The 17,639-nt window shown below is 26.3% G+C and overlaps 1 protein-coding gene across 1 annotated transcript; it reads right to left on the minus strand.

Moving 5' to 3' along the window:
- Positions 1–1,236: 1,236 nt before the first annotated feature.
- On the minus strand, positions 1,237–15,344 carry LOC127289421 (uncharacterized). Its single transcript, XM_051317353.1, has 15 exons — positions 15,184–15,344; positions 14,908–15,057; positions 14,269–14,567; positions 12,391–12,700; positions 8,750–8,964; positions 7,589–7,811; positions 5,708–5,862; positions 5,284–5,503; positions 4,595–4,765; positions 4,255–4,496; positions 3,673–3,982; positions 3,237–3,451; positions 2,698–2,920; positions 2,086–2,240; positions 1,237–1,494 (listed from the first exon to the last, which is right to left on the minus strand). Exons 1-15 carry the CDS (start codon positions 15,238–15,240, stop codon positions 1,281–1,283), a joined length of 3,159 nt encoding a protein of 1,052 aa, XP_051173310.1. The 5' UTR covers positions 15,241–15,344; the 3' UTR covers positions 1,237–1,280.
- Positions 15,345–17,639: the final 2,295 nt, after the last annotated feature.

Raw genomic sequence — 17,639 nt, forward strand, 5'->3', positions numbered from 1 at the left:
TTAAACAAATTAAAATAAGTTAAAAGAATAACAGCAATAGAAGTTTATTTTTTTATGTCTGTAACGGCCTTCCACACCACCCTTGAGGTTCCGCAAGAAGTGCGTTGGATTTTTTTTGTTAATAACTTTTAAAAATACGTCCATCACATTGCATCCGTCATTTTGAAAAACTAATATCGGATTCGTAATCAGCGATCCCGAACACCCCCGAGTAACCATTTTCATGCGAATCCAAACAATTTTGATTTTTCATCCGCCATATTGGATCCGCCATTTTGAATTTTGAGAAACTAATACCAAATTCGTAATCAGCGACCCCGAAAACCCCCCAGTGACCATTTTCAAGCGAATCCGAACAATTTTGATTTTTCGTCCGCCATATTGGATCCGCCATTTTGAATTTTGAGAAACTAATATCGGATTCGTAATCAGCGACCCCGAAAACCCCCGTGTAACCATTTTCAAGCGAATCCAAACAATTTTGATTTTTCGTCCGCCATATTGGATCCGCCATTTTGAATTTTGAAAAACTAATATCGGATTCGTAATCAGCGACCTCGAAAACCCCCGAGTGACAATTTTCAAGCGAATCCGAACAATTTTTATTTTTTCGTCCGCCATATTGAATCCGCCATTTTGAATTTTCAAAAACTAACACCAGATTCGTAATCAGCGACCCCAAAAACTATAGGAACCACTTTAGTTTCGTTTTTTTATATGCTCAGTTTTGCCTGGGCACGAAGGGGTTGCAAATAAATATTTGTTTGAATCAAAAAATATGCGAATATTGAATGAAATAATTTTCATAATTGATTCAAATAATTATTTATTTGCTTTGAATATTCCATTTATTTGATTTGAATATTATGTATTTGATTCAAATAACTATTTATTTGATACGATAAAATAAAATACTTAGGTTTAGTAAATGTGTATTTGGTTCAAATAAATATTTATTGGATAATAGACAAGTAAATGATGTATTTGGATCAAATACTTTTTATTTGATTCAAATAAATTTTTTTTTCAGTGTATATTTCCTTTTCTTTAACATTTTTTTATCGTAAATTTTGATTTGTTTTTTTGTCTCCGGTATTTTTGTTATAAAAATTTATAGATCATTTAATATTTATTTTATCAAATATTCGTTAATTGTAATTATTTTAATAATTATTATAACTAATTAATTAGTTTTACAATCATTTTTTTATTTTAGAATTATTTCTTGAGCAGTGAGGCATAATTTTCAATTTTACAAAGAAAAAAAAAAAAAAAAAAGTTTAATATCCACCTAAACATTGAACACTTGGATAATAAGATCTTATCGAAAGACAACGATCGCGATCTACATAAAGCGTATTTTGTTTTATCATTAATTCTCTCTCTATTTCTTTTCTTGATTTAATTAATTCAGCAAGTACATCTTCGGCATTTCTTTTTTGTCCCAATATATTAGACATATTTTCAGTGAGTAATTTCACACTATCAATCAATCTGAAAAAAAATTAAGAACTTTAAAGTTTTGTACGTTCAAATGAACGAAAATTTTTTTTTTTTTTTTTTTAAAAAAAACTTCTTTTATTATAAACTATTGCTTTTTCTGTATTTCAAAATAAATTAAATTAATTTATTAAATGTTTAATGTACTTTTTTAATTTTCATCACTGTAGTAATTTTTAAAAAATTTCTATAGACCAAAAAAAATATTTCTTTCATTTCAACATTTAGAAATTTCGGCACATATATTAATTTTTTAATTAATTATTAACGTTATAATGCATTGGAAAAATTATAATTTCTATAAATTTGTCCACGGAGAGAAATGATTTATTTGAACCAAATAAAATATATTTGAGTTAAATAAACGTATATTTGTCTCAGAGCCTACTAACTTATTTATTTGGCGTAAATAAAAGTTTTATTTGTCAGAAATAAATTTTTCTTTGCCTCAAATAAATTTTTTATTTCAATTAAATAAAATATATTTGCAACAAATAAATGAGTTAGTAGGCTCGGAGACAAATATACCATTTCTCTGAGTGTAAATTGATTTATTATTATTTATTTACATATTTTTTAACCAACCCTAATTGAGGATTGTCACGGCAATTTTCAGTAAATTCTCGTTGAAGACGTTCATTTAAACAGGTTTGAGTGCATTTCATTGCTCCATTAAGTTTTTCTAAATTATTATTAATTTTATCTATCAATGCCTCTGTTTCGGACATTGATCGCAGACACTGAAATCATATTTTAAAGCATTTTTTTAAAAAATAAAAATTTAATGAACGCTCATTTTTTTGAAAATCAAATCTTTTATTTTCAATGAAATAAAAAGTAGTTTTCAAATTAAACTTTTTTGCCAAAAAGAAAAATTATTTTATTTTTTTTATATTTATAAATTATAATAGTTTATTTATTAGCAAATAAATATAAATAATAATACAAATCTGAAGTTCACAACGTTTATGATCAACAAATTTTCAAAGAAAATATTTTTTTAAATGAAAAATTCTATAAATTTTCCCCTGAAAAAAATGTTCTTACTTTAATTTATTGATCAAAAAATGATGAAAAACATTTTTTTTTTTTTTTTTTTTTTAGATTAAAAAATATAATTTTCCGACTTGGAAAAAATTTTTGCTTTCTAATCATTGATCAATAAAAATTTGTGGATATTGTTCAAATAATTCATACTTTTTTCAAATTGTTTTCAATTTTAAAACAATAATTTATTGTTTCAGCAATTTTTTCATCTAATGCAATGTCTATTTTATCCGCTTGTCCTCGAAGATCATGAACCGAGGATTTGTAGATATTTTTCATATTTGTGCGTAAAATTTGAGAATTTCTTAAACTATTTTGACTTTGGATAATGGATTCTTTACAAAATTGTTTATAAGTTGTGGGAGATGATTGACTGTAAACGAATATTTTTGTTTTTCAATGAAAAAGGTAAGAAATTTTTATACAATTATTTACATATACATTAATTATTAGTGATAATATAAGAAATGAATTTTTTTTATTTGAAGCAAATATAAAATTTATTTGAATTAAATAAAAATACATTTCTCTCAGAGCTATATAATTTTTTTTTTTATATAGCCATGAGAAATTATAATAAAAAATAAATATTCATTTGTTTCAAATAAAAATTCTATTTCATGCAAATAAAATTTATTTATTTGTTTCAATTAAAAAAAAAAAAAAAAAAAAATAGAGACATTATATACTTTTGTGGCAATTTAACGGATCCAGGTTTCAATAAAATATTCGAAGAATTATATTTTAAGCCTATACAATTTGTGTCAATATCGTAAGTTTGTTCTTTTCTTGACCAATCACATTCGAGTCTCTGTTTAGCATCCTTTAATTCTTGTAGTTGAAGATTTAAATGATTTTTACATCGTTTGTAAATATTTGAAATCTCTTCATATATAATTGCTTCCTAAAATGTATATATTTAAATTATATTTTCAATTATATTTGATAATTAAATTAATTATCATTGTTATACGCGTGAAAAAAAAGGTTTAGATTAAAAATTTATATTCTACTTTTGAAATAATTTTACAAATTAAATTAATTTTTCTAGTCAATTATAATTTTATTCGATTTAAAAGAAAAAATCACTTTTTTTTTTTATTTTAATTCTTGTACTAATTAAACCTGAATTATTTCTTCATCCACTTGATCGTGAACGAGTTCCGGTTCAATTCTTAAACATCTGCTTAATTTCGTTTCATTGTTAATTGACTTAACAAATTCAAGTGCATTAATTGATTTTTTCAATCGTTTCTTTTCATTATTAATCAATTTTATCTCAGAATTATGGTCCAAAATATTTTGTTCTAATTCTTGTTTCCATGTGAAGAGAACTTTTGCTCTTGCACACAATTTTATTTTGTTGTGTAAAGAATCATTTTCGATTTTTGCAAAAGCACTTTCCATTGCTTTCAGAGCAGTAAACGCTAATAATCTCAAAGGAAAAAAAAAAAAATGACGAATGATATATTTTTCTCAGAGCCAAATAAATTTTATTTGAGTTTTGAATAAAAATTGTATTTGGGCTAAATAATTTTTTTTTTTATTAAAAACAAATAAAAAGTTATTAGGCTTTGAGACAAATATATTTTTATTTGTCTCAAATAAATTCCAATAAAATATTTCTCTGATTGAATAAATTAAAATTGTTTTTAAAAAATTAGAATTTAATGTAAATTTTAAATTTTTATATGAATATTTTATTACGATGCGTTATTGAAATTTTCTTGATTCGCTTTAAGTAAATTTTCAAATCTTAATTCATTTTCACCGGGACTGAATCGTGCGAGAGAGCATTTATCAACGTTTGGTCGTGTTCCTGAAATCGATGCTAAAGATTTCCAATAATTTAAAGGAACAGTTTTTGATATTGGTCCTAGAGGTTGAGGATGAGATAATATATTTGGAATTAGAGGACAATTTACTTCAGTCTTTGTTTCTTTATTCTCCTATAGAATTAAAAATGTTAAAAAAAATAAAAATATTTATATATATATTAATTAAATTAAAAAATATATATAATATACCTTATCTTTAAATATTTTACCTTTGTTATTTTTTCTGAAGTGATTTCATTTTGAGGTTTGCTTACAAATGAACTGGGAAAATATTCTTTAATTTCATTTTCTTTTTTCGAAATTTTCTTTTTAAAAAAGAAAATTGGTTCCGATTTGTGATGAATTTTAATCTCTTGAGTATGAGTTGCCTCTTGCATGATTGTTTAAAAAAATAAAATGAAAATAAAAAAAAAAAAATTTTTTTTATAAAACAATGGAAAATTCGTGATTTGTCATAAAACAAATGAATTTTAAAGTTTATCGGATTTTAATTAAACTCTAAAATTTATTAAAAATACATAATTAATTATATGTGATTATTTTTTTTTATTTAATTTCATAAAGAATAGTGCTTGAAAATATTTTCTTAAACTTTAAATCTTTTATAAAATAAAACCTCGGTAAAATTCACAATGTTTATGATCAACGAATTAGAAAAAAAAAATTTTTTTTTTTTTATGCAATTTATTATAATTTTTTGACTAAAAACATTTTTGTAATGTTTCTCGATTAATAAATTTTAAATAAATATTTTATAGGACAAAAATTTGATTATTTTCTGTGTGAAAAATATTTTTATTTTTTGTTTTAATCGATGATCATAAACCTTTTTTTTTTTTTAAATAAAAATATCAATACATATAAAACCTATATAAAAAAAAAGTGGATTACATTTTCATTTTTCATTTTGTCCTAAAATTTTAGTTGTCGATGGATAAAATGATCGAAGAACTAATCCACGATCTCGATCAATGTACAAAGATTTTTGTTTAACCATTATTTCTTTTTCCATATTACTTCTGGATTTAACTAAATTAGCTTGTGCATCTTCGACTTTTCTCAATTTTACCATTAATGTTGATATACTTTCTCCTAAAGTTTTCACTTCCTCAATAATTCTAGAATTATAGTTAATTTTCGTTAGCATTTCTCTTTAAAATTTTTATTTTTATCGTCAATTATTTCAATAAAAGGCAAAATTTTACTTTTTATAAATTGCTAAATTTGAATTTTAAAAAAAATTGATTTTAACAACTTTTGAAATTATATACCGGTACAAAAAAAAAAAAGTTGAAGAAAAATGAATTATAAAAAATATTTACCCATATTGTGGAATGTCTCTACAATTTTCAACATTTCTTCTTTGAAGACGATTCGATAGACGACTTTGTGCAACTTTCAAAGCATCGTTTAAGCTTTTTGTCGATCCACGAAGTTCTTCAATCAAATTTTCCGTAACTGTGAGCTCTTGCAGGCACTGGTAAAAGAAATTACTTTGGTTAAAAAAATTTTTTAAATCGCATTATCAATTATTTGACCGGATCCATCTCAAATTATGCAAATAGTTCGATGGGGTATTTTGAGAACTAACTTCACAATAAAATAAAGAAACACATATTTTTTTAAATTTTCATAACATTTTTTTTTTTTTTTTTGTAATTTTTATGGATATTTTAAGATTTTGGCAGGAAAAATATCTTTTTTCCAAATTTTTTCTAATTAAAAAATATTAACTAAAAAAAAAATTTTTTCTTACTTTTTTGAAAACTAAAAATAAAAAAAAATAACATACAATTTTCAAAGTGTTTAGCCATCTTTTTTTCTCCAAATTTTCATACTACTTACGATAAAAATGTCATTAGTATTTTTTTTTTTTTTTTTTGTTTCTTAGGAGGAAAAAATTACTTATTTTCAATTTTTTCTTTAAAACTTCTTTAAAAAAAAAAATGTTAGCTCGAACAAAACATAAATATTGTCATTTTTTAATTCAATGTTTTTACTTTTGTTATATTAATTATTTTTATAATTTTTCATTAATTACTGATACTTATTATACAACAAAAATTTTTTTTCTTTTTTACTTCGTTTTTTTTAATACATAATTTTTTTTTCACTTGTTATTTTGTACATACAAAATTGTTTAATATTATAAAATGAAAAAAAATATACATATATTTTCGTAAAAACTGTAAAGTAAAAAAAAATTCAATGTTCAAAGAAAGAAAATTTTCTTTTCAATGAAAAAAACAAAATAATTAAATAAAAATTATAAATAATTAAAATAACAAAAGTAAAAACATTAAATGTAAAAATAACAATATTTATGTTTTGTTCAAATATTTATTTTTTAATTTTGTGTAGATTTGACTCCGACTCGAAAAATAATAAATAACTATTTTATTAGTATTTCTTTATTAGAAAAAAATTGAAAAAAAAATTATATTTTGATACAATCTTAAAATATCCATAATAATTACAAAAAAAATTATGAAAATTTAAAAAAATACACGTTTCTTTATTTTTCAAGTATAGAAAATTAAGGGGTGGCACCACCCCCAATTTTGACCCACTTAAATTTAAATTATTAAATGAGGTTATATTTTTTTTCTTGCATCATTTGGGTCCTAAAAACATATAAGGTGGTCAAAAAAAGAAAATTTTAATTTTTGACCATTTTAGAATTTTTATTTTTTGAAAAAATTCATATTTTTGAAAATCCATGCGAGAGATTCTGACAAATCATTAAAAAAGTGTGGAAAAAATTTGACGATGAAAAATACTTAAAATTGTGAAAGAAGATACAATGATGTTTTAACTTATATTTTTCGCTCTTTTTTTGAAAAAATTAAATTTTTTGAAAATCCATGGGGGAGATTCTTAAGAATCATTAAAAAAAAGAGTGGAAAAAAATTGGCGATGAAAAATAGTCAAAATTGTAAAAAAAGATAGATATTTTTAAAATAATAATTTTTTTAAGACTTTAATTTCTAAAATGGTCATAAATTAAAATTTCATTTTTTGGACCATCCTGTATGTTTTTAAGACCCAAATGATGTAAGAAAAAAAATAGAACCTCGTTTAATAATGTAAATTAAAGTGGATCAAAATTGGGGGTGATGCCTCCCCTTAAAATTAAAAAAAAATAAATTTCTTAAGATGGAAAATAATTTCTTACACATAGTTTTTTTTTGTTTATTTAATACCTTGAGGAGTTCTTTTTCCAAATTTTCGCAAACTTGTTCGGTGAGTGCAATTTTCTCGGCCAATGCAGTATTCACTCGATTCGATTGTGTTCGAAGATCTTTCAGGGCATTGGAATAATTTACATTTAAAGTGGATCTTAAATTTATGGATCGTTGTCTTGAATTTTCTGCTGCAGTTAAATTTTCCTTAGTAAAATTATCGTACTCTTCAGGAGTTGTTTGACTATATATGAATATATAATTAAAGTATTTTTAAATTTTACAAAAATTTTTCCATTCTTTAATATATTATAATTTATACAACATTCAATTTTTGATCTATAAAATAGTTTTGTTCAATGTTGTAAATTTTCAATATAAAAAAATATCAACTTTTTAAAAGTTTTAAATAATTTTCAGTGAAGTTTGTGCTGAACTTTTTTTTAACATTTTACAAAATTGTTATAAATATATGTAAATTCGGGGTGCATGAATATCTCATAAAAATCATTAGCTAGAATTTTCATTTGACAGAATTTTTTTTTAGACGAATTTTCATTTTTCGAATTAGCATTTTAGTTATCTTTTTTTGTAAACGAAATTTTATTCAACATCATTTTCAGGTACCGAATTTTCATTTAACGTCATTTTTATTTTAACAAATTTTTTGTTCTCCAACTTTGTATTTTAAAGCATTATAATATTTAAACCAATTTTAATTTATCAAAATTCTCATTCAACAGAATTTTAGTAAATAGTTTGAATCACTAAAATTCTGTTGAATGAGAATTTTGATAAATTAAAATTGGTTTAAATTATAATGCTTTAAAATACAAAGTTGGAGAACAAAAAAAATTGTTAAAATAAAAATGACGTTAAATGAAAATTCGGTACCTGAAAATGATGTTGAATAAAATTTCGTTTACAAAAAAGATAACTCAAATGCTAATTCGAAAAGTGAAAAATCGTCTAAAAAAAAATTCTGTCAAATGAAAATTCTAGCTAATGATTTTTTGAGATATTCATGCGCCCAGTAAATTCTATAAAATCGTATTTTGTAAATAGATATATCTAAAAGTACAAAAAAATTTTTTTTTTTTGATATAATTAAATAAACTTTTTGTATATATTTTTGCAATTATGTATAATGAATTATTTAATATATTGATAATTTTTACTAACTTAGCAGGAACTCTTGTAACACCATTTTTGAACAAAATTAAAGGAGAAGAATTTTTTAGTCCCACACAAAGAGTATCAATTTCATAGGTATCAGCTTTATCCGTCCAATCGCATTCCATTCGGTTCTTAAAACTTCTTAGTTCGAGCAATTGCTCTTCAATTTGTTCTTTACTTTTCTCAAGAAAACTTCTCACCTCCCAACAAAGAGCTAATTCCTGTCGAGAAAATTGTATAACGAAAAAAATATATTATACATATTATCACATCAAAAAATTGTGAAAATATAGCCACTTAAAATATATACTTTCGTTTCCGATTTTACTTTAACTTTGACTTTCATTTTTCAGTGAAAATTTGTAGTCAAATTTAAAAATATTATTTGTTTGATTTAAATTTAAGTGTTAGTTTAGAATGGACGCATGTGATGCATGTAAATTTCCACTGTAATTCCAGTAGAACATTCGAAATATGACATATCTTTATATTTTTGACACCTACTTTACCCTGCTTTTCTCTCTTTTAGTTCCCTCGAGTTCCCCTCCATGTATCTAAAAAAAGCTACCATTCCCTGTAAAGTGTCACAATTTAGATGTTTTACGTAGATCATTTTGAGTTTAAGGTCAGGTGCAACTCGTCAAATGTGAACAAACATGAAAATGTACGTAATTATTGAAAAATTTGCGACAGCTTTTTTTTTAATATAAAATAAAAATTGTTCTTTCTCTATGTGAAAATAGAAAATTCATATATAAAACTACAGCCTGACACTGCATTTGACTAATAATATGAATAATATTAACAATTATAATAAAATGAAAATGAAATTGAATTAGACATTTTCTCAAGGTTACGAAAAAATACGTTGAGAACCGAGGTGGGAGAAATAGTGTGGGAAGGGGTAAAAGACCTAGTCTCTGTCCTCTGGTGGGGGTATAATTTCAGAATTTTACCCTATCCAAGATGTGACCGTCCAATCGCTCAACTCTTTCTCCCACCTAGGTTCACAACGTCCGTGCCTCAGATATACTCAAATGGTTTTATTTTCGTTACATTGAGAAAATTGTTGTTTCAGTGTAATTTTCATTTTATTATAATTATTAATATTATTCATATTATTAGTCAAATGCGGTGTCAGGCTGTAGTTTTATAAATGAATTTTCCATTTTCACATAGAAAAAGAACAATTTTTATTTTCTATTAAATAAAAGGCTGTCGCAAATTTGTCAATAATTACGTACATTGTTTACATTTGACGAGTTGCACCTGGCCTTAAGTTTATTATTAACATTTCTAGAAAAATCGATTGAAATCAATAGAAAAAAATTTTCTATCGATTTTTAACCTAAAAATTATTTTTCGTGTATACTGTAAAAAAATTCCAGACCCCAATAACACGGAATATTCCATTCACATTCGAGGAATATTCTTTGGAATATTTCATCTATATTCCAGAAATATTAAAATGTCCGACCTTTGGAATATTAAGGGAATATTTCATTGGAATATTGATGGAATGTTTCATTGAAATATATATATATATATATATACATTTGAAATTTATCAAAAGTTAATCAATTATTTGTAAATTTTCATTTAAAAACCATTTTTGTATTGTTTCAAAATTTATTTTTCAGAATTAATTTATATAAATATACATATAACTGAACGTATTTTATTTCAATGAAGACAAAATTAAAAAATTCGATATGGAAACAATATAAAATCAGTAATAATAGTTTGATTTTTTATTATTAAAAAATATTCGTACAATGTTTCCATTAAATATTCTTTCAATATTCTGATATGGAATATTCATCCAACATTCCAACGGAATATTCCCCAAATATTCCAATGGAACATTCCATCAATATTCCGTTGGAATATTCCCTAAATATTCAAGTGTAATATTCCGAAGGTCGGACATTTTAATATTCCGTGTAATTGGGGGAGTTGTTTTACGTCGGATTTTGAAAAAAAGTGACCATCATTCTCACTCTCTAAATCTGAATTAGTATAGTTTTCTACTAATGAAAGAGTGCGTATTGGTTTATCAATTAAATTAGTAATAGTTTTGACTAAATTTTAGTAAAAAAAAAATTACTAATTGCTATAGTAGAAAACTACTAATTCATGGAGTAAATCGGCTTATTAATTTGAAATAGTAAAAAATACGATTTATTCCATCAATTAGTAGTTTTCTACTAGCAATTAGTAATTTTTTTTAAAAAAATTAATCAAAACTGTTATTAATTCAATTGGTAAATGAATACGCACTTTTTCATTAGTTAAAAACTACTAATTCAGATTTAGACAGCACACTGTAAAAAAAACTTTTAGCACGTTGTAAGTACTGAATTAGCAATTTTCTCATTTTTTTCGCACTTCTCATTTGGGTAGAAAATAAAAATTTGTCGTTTTCTTTGTGGAAATGGTAAATTTATATATTAGACTAGGTAACTATACTTTATTGAACTAATTATGTGAACAAATAAGTATAATTATAATGAAATGAAAAGTACAATGAAATAACAATTTTCTCAAGGTTACGAAAAATTTAAGCATTCGAGTATATCTGAGGCACGGACGTTGAGGACCTAGGTGGGAGAAAGTGAGAGAAGGGGTAAAATTTCAGAATTTTACCCTTTCCAAGATGTGACCGTCCAATGGCTCAACATTCTTCTCCCACCTAGGTGCTCAACGTCCGTGCCTCAGATATACTCAAATGGTTTTTTTTTCGAAACCTTGAAAAAATTGCTAATTCAGTGCACTTTTCATTTCATTATAATTGTACTTATTTTTTCATAAAATTAGTTAAATAAAGTATAGTAACCAACTTTAATATATTAATTTACCATTTTCATAAAGAAAACAACAAATTTTTATTTTCTACGCAAATGAGAAGTGCGAAAAAATGTGCATGGTTTGTTTACATTTCATGTTTGTTTACATTTCACATGTTGGACTTGCCCTTAAATAAGTGTGAAATAAAAATATCGTTTTCTCAGTGTAGAAAAAAGTACATTACAATCACGAATCCGATATCAGTTTTTCAAAATTCAAAATTTGATGAAGATTTTTTTAAAGATTGATCGAATTCGCTTGAAATTGATTATTTACGGGTTTTCGGGGTAATTGATTATATAGTGAACTAAAAAATAGTCCGTCATTTTGAAAAAGTAATAATAATTCGCTGATTCATAATCATAGCAACCCTGGAAATTTACGAGCAAAGAATTTCAAGCGAATCTGATTAATTAAATAAATATATACACAGAAAAAAACTGAACTCATAATGAGCCGTGTAGGCGGCTCATTTTGATGTGCAACAAAAATGAACCAGGTTGGTGGCGCCACTGTCTATGTCGTTTAGCATTGGCTCATTTTGATTTGCAACAAGAATGAGACTAGGTTTTTTCTGTGTATATTTCACTATATTGAATCCACCATTTTTAATTTTGAAAAATTATTATCGTTAGTAATCAGCGGCCTCGAAACCCCCAGAGAGTAAAGAGTTTCAATAAAAATAAAAGTAAATAAAATAAAAATTTCTGCACCACTATTTAGGCGGCTGAAATAAATTATTAATGTTCATTATTAATATATATATATATATAAATAAAATTTTCTTTAGAAATATCCACCTTCACTAATTCCGTTTCGACATCGTCTTTCACGAGATCCGGCTCCAGTCTAGTGGAACGAAGCTCCAGGAACTCGGCAGCAATTGATTCGGGTATCGTGAGAACTGACAGAGACCGCTGGACACGTCGTCGCTCCCCATCTTGCAATTCAATTTCCTCAGTTATGTCAAGAAGGGCTCGTTCCAATTCTGTTTTCCATCGATGAACAACACCTACACGGCTACTGAGCCGATCTCGATTTTCCAGTTGGGTCTTATCAGTTTCTTTGTAGATCTCTTCTTTACAATGTCGAGCATCCAATCTAATTGTTCTATAATGTGTATACAAAATAAAATAAGGTTTCACCATATTTTCTTATAATCTTATTACATTGCTAAAGATTATAAATCTAAATAGGATAATACAAATTGATACATAATGAAGATTATATTGTTATGTTAATTAGAAATATAAATAAGAATATTGCCAAACCTTGGACGGCAAACTTGTCGCAAGCTAACGGCAAGCTTCAAATGTCCCACTTGACCCAAGCATGCATGGTAAGCTTACGGAAAGATAGCAGTGTAAGGTTACTGCAAGATTGTAGAATAAGATTATCGCAAGATTACTCATTAAGCTTGTAGCAAGGTTGGTGCAAGGTTGCCAAATAACCTTATGCTTTAAACGTATTTTTTTTTTTTAATGTTTCGTTTAATTTCTATAGGTAATAAAATTATATAAATTGGACGAAACATTTTTGAAGAAATTTTTTTATGTTCAAAGCAAGGTTATTTGCCAACTTTGCTACACGCTTACCGTGCAATCTTACTGAGCAATTTTGCGATAATCTTATTGTGCAATTTTGCGGTAATCTTATTTCTGCAATCTTGCAGTAACCTTACACTGCTATCTTTCGGTAAGCTTACCATGCAAGCTTGGGTCAGGTGAGACATTTGAAGCTTGCCGTAAGCTTGAGGCAAGTTTGCCGTTGCTGCAAGCTTACGTGCTATCCCAGATAGCACGGAAACTTGCAGAAAGCTTGCGGCAAGTTCACCGTGCAAGCTTGTCAAGCTTTCCGCGCAAGCTTGTCTGAGCTAGCGAAATGTCCCACCCAGGGCAAGTTTGCCGTGAAAGCTTGCTGTAAGCTTTCCAGGAAAAGTTGCTGCAATCTTGCCATGAAAGATTGCTACAAGATTGCTGCAAGCATACTAAGAATGATTGCGGCAAGCTTGCCGTTAAAGATTGCTGTAAGCTTCCTACGTAAAGTTGCAGGAGAATTTCAACAATCTTCTAGAAAGGTTGCTGCAAGCTTGCTGCAATTTTTAAAAAATACATTTTAAATTAAAAAAAATTTTATTTGTTTTTTTTTTTAAATTTGAAAATCCTTGTGACGTTTATTATTATTAATTATGTCCTGTTTATTTTTATTTGGAAACTTAACGAGAAAATTTTCGAATCAAATTTGAGGGGACTGGGAATTGAACCCGGGTTCGACAGACACTAACCAAAGATCCTAACCAAGAACCTACTCGACCAACTATCAGAGAATAAAAAAATCTTGCTCTTAACCCTCGTTTTTCAACTGTTTTTCAACTCATAAAAACAGTCAAGAGTTAAGAGCAAAATTTTTTTATTCTCTGATAGTTGGTCGAGTAGGTTCTCGGTTAGGGTCTTTGGTTAGTGTCTGAAGAACCCGGGTTCAATTCCCAGTCCCCTCAAATTTGTTTCGAAAATTTTCTCGTTAAGTTTCCAAATAAAAATAAACAGGACATAATTAATAATAATAAACGTCACAAGGATTTTCAAATTTCAAAAAAAACAAATAAAATTTTTTTTAATTTAAATAAAACCTAAAAAATTAACCAATCAAAAAAATTGATATTAATTTTTTATACGAACTGAGCTTCTCGAATTTTCTCGGTCGATTCATTGAAAAATGTTTGATTATGAGCTCGCCATTCGCCGGGACTATATCGCGTTATTGAGTAACGATCGACAACAGGACGTACTCCCGTTATTCCACTATAGGGACTGTATGACACACAACCAGTTGCCCATGGTCCAACTGGCTCCATAGGACCCTCACTTTTCACTGGGTGACCATCTTCTTGTTGAGGAAAATACGGAGGATTAATACCTCCAGTTTCATGATGATTCTTCAAAAGATCTATCATTGGACCAAGATTTTTCTCTTTTATCTATAAGAGTTTAAAATTAAAACATTCGTTATAAGTATTTTCAATATGTCTAATAACAGGATTAATATTAATAATAAAGTTATTTATTTTTATTATTATTATTGCTACGCTCCACGTACGGTGAAAGGGACCTTAGTTGCAAAAACATTTTAGGTTATGTTTGTGTATTTTGTACTGATACTACAAACAGATGGTTATAAGTAAATTAACCGGTTAAAGTTTGCAAATTACTATATATAGTGAAAAATTAAAATAAAGAAAGCAAAATTATTAAAAAATTTTAAAATTCCACAGAAAATTAAGTATAGTGCCTATATGATGGAGATTAATATGAACTTACTTTTAATTCTTGAGAAATAGTAGAAGAATCTTTTGGTTCTTGACAATTGTAAATTTGAATATCCCTCTCAATTTCTTGTATTTGATCACATTGCTCATTGGCAAGTCTACTTGGTTCATTTAATGAACATCTTTCATCAAGATTTCTTCTCTGTAGCATTGTGCTTTTTAGTTTTTTTTTTTTTTTTTTTTAATATAAAATACTATTTAATTTCTAGACTATATGATATATGATTGTAATGTTTCTTCGCTTTGGGAAACAAACTGATAATCTCACCTGCTGGAAATGGCTTTTTGGGGAAGGTTGGAAGGGCTGTTTCCTAGGTGCTAACATTGTAGGAGAATTTAACAATGAATTTATCGATCTGATGCGTGGAAAGCGAGAGAAATATTATTGCATGTTTTTTTTCACTTTTATATTTTGAGGTTTAAAACTACTTTCAGTTCACTTATAATATTGTTTTTTTTTTTTATTTATGTAAATTGTTTTTAACGATCTGTCAATTGTTTCATTTTGTAATCAACAGAAATTGAAATTTTTTATTACCTTAGTGAGTAAATATTAAATATAACTAGATATATGTGTATTTAAAATTATTTATATTTCTATTATAAAATTTTTATTTAATTCTTTCGATTCGGATTTTAAGGTTTTTTTTACAATAAGTTCACATTACAATGAGTGCATCGATTGTCAATAGGTCGAAAATGTGTATAAATTTTATTAATCGAACTTAGGCTGCGTCTACAATAGATTAAAAAATGTGTAACGATCGTGTAGTGTAGTGTAGTGTAAAGTTGTGTATCTTGTATGACTTAAGGCTGCGTCTACAATAGAATAAAAAATGTGTAATGATCGTGTAGTGTAAAGTCGTGTATCTTGTATGACTTAGAATATTGCATATTAACTGCTGTTAATAAACAAAAACATAACCTCAAATTCAGATTTTTAATATTAATTTAATTAATTTAATTAATTTAATTATTAATTTTAATTTTTAATATTAAAAATCTGAATTTGAGGTTATGTTTTTGTTTATTAATAGCAGTTAATTTGCAATATTTTAAGTCATATACAAGATACACAACTTTACACTACACGATCGTTACACATTTTTTAATCTATTGTAGACGCAACCTAAATAGCTTTCACTTTTAAATAAAAATACATGTAAATTTTTCGATAGTTGTCAATCACTGAATACATTACACGGAAAAACTTTGTGCAAGAATCATTCCTAAATTTGTTCAGGAATTGAGGATATGAAAATAATTTAAGAAATCTTATTTATATTTTCTTTGAAAAATTCTAAGCAGTATTTCTATAAGAATTGTAGAGAAATTCAAGACAACTTCCTAAACTCACTATAGAAAGTCTTGAACTTGTTTCAGAATAAATTTTTACGTTTGCGAGAAAAAAAATTTACTCTGGGAGGACTCGATCCCACGTCTTCGAGAGTCCAAAAACTCCGCTTTACATCTCTCAGCTACCTTAGTAGCTTATGGTATTATGCATTGGAAACGTATTTGACGCAACCAATCCCTGCCTAGTGCTTGGTTACTGTACTGTGTCTTCTAAAACAGTTCAAGAAACTTTCAACGCCCAGTGACTGAGATATTCTGATCGCGGCATTAACAAGAAGTCTTCCAATGTCATAATAAAAATACAAGTATTTTCTTCAATGATTTTTGTATTTTTCTGTAAATTTTGCAGAATTTTTCTCATATCCTCAGTTCCTGAACAAATTTAGGAATGGTTCTTGAACAAAGTTTTTCCGTGTATCTTTATAGCGAAATCTCTTGTACAAATTTAACATCTGTTGTAGAAACGTCTTTAAAAGCATTGTACAGTAGATATAGGTCAGTTTAGTCAGACCAGTTTCATTTTCTACTTACAGCTTCTCTTTTTTTAAAAAAAAAAAAAAACAATGTATATAAACTATATTTGTAACTTCTTTTTTTTGTTTCAGATGCTGTTAAAGGATCTTCGATTAAAAATGTTATTATTGAAAACTAAATCGTAATTATAATTGTGAATATGTCAATATTTCTGCAACATTGATTATGTCCGTCATTCGGAATTTTCCTGGGAATATTTAGGCAATATTCCTGTAAATGTTAATTATATCCGCCTTAGAGTAATAATATTGCAATATTTCCGTATGACGGCTAACAACCAATGTTGCTGCAATATTGCCACGCAATAGTCACAATATTGTCATGTGATATTGATGCAATAATCCCAAATGTATAAATGATTCGTACGAAATTCATTTAGAATTCGTATTAAATTCTTACAAAAATTCGTGTGGCGTTTTGAAACAGAATTTATCTGTAATTTAATCGTAATTTGTGTGCGGTTTTATTTGGAAAAATGGATACAGTATTGATAAAAAAAAAAAAAAATTCTACACACAAATTCAAATGAAGTATTCTGCCTGTAATATCTAGGTTAAATTTTTTTTTTTAATTTAGATTCAATTTTGTGTACGAATTTCGGACGTTTTTTGAAATTGGACTACTTTTGCATATACGATTTTTTTTTGCATACGTTTTTTTGTACGTTATTCGTGCGAAGTAATAACAAATTTTTGATAGAAATACAATAGTAATACCGCGCCTATTATTTCTCATAAAATTGAAAAAAAAAAATTGTACAAAATTCGTACGCCAAAGTAGTCGAATTTAAAAAGAAAAATTTATAGCAAAAATTACGTGCGTCATTCCTTTCAA

The sequence above is a fragment of the Leptopilina boulardi genome, unplaced genomic scaffold (genome assembly GCF_019393585.1).
Source record: "Leptopilina boulardi isolate dan_hultmark-lab unplaced genomic scaffold, ZJU_Lbou_2.1 LbouV2_408, whole genome shotgun sequence".
In the NCBI taxonomy this organism is placed as follows: domain Eukaryota; kingdom Metazoa; phylum Arthropoda; class Insecta; order Hymenoptera; family Figitidae; genus Leptopilina; species Leptopilina boulardi.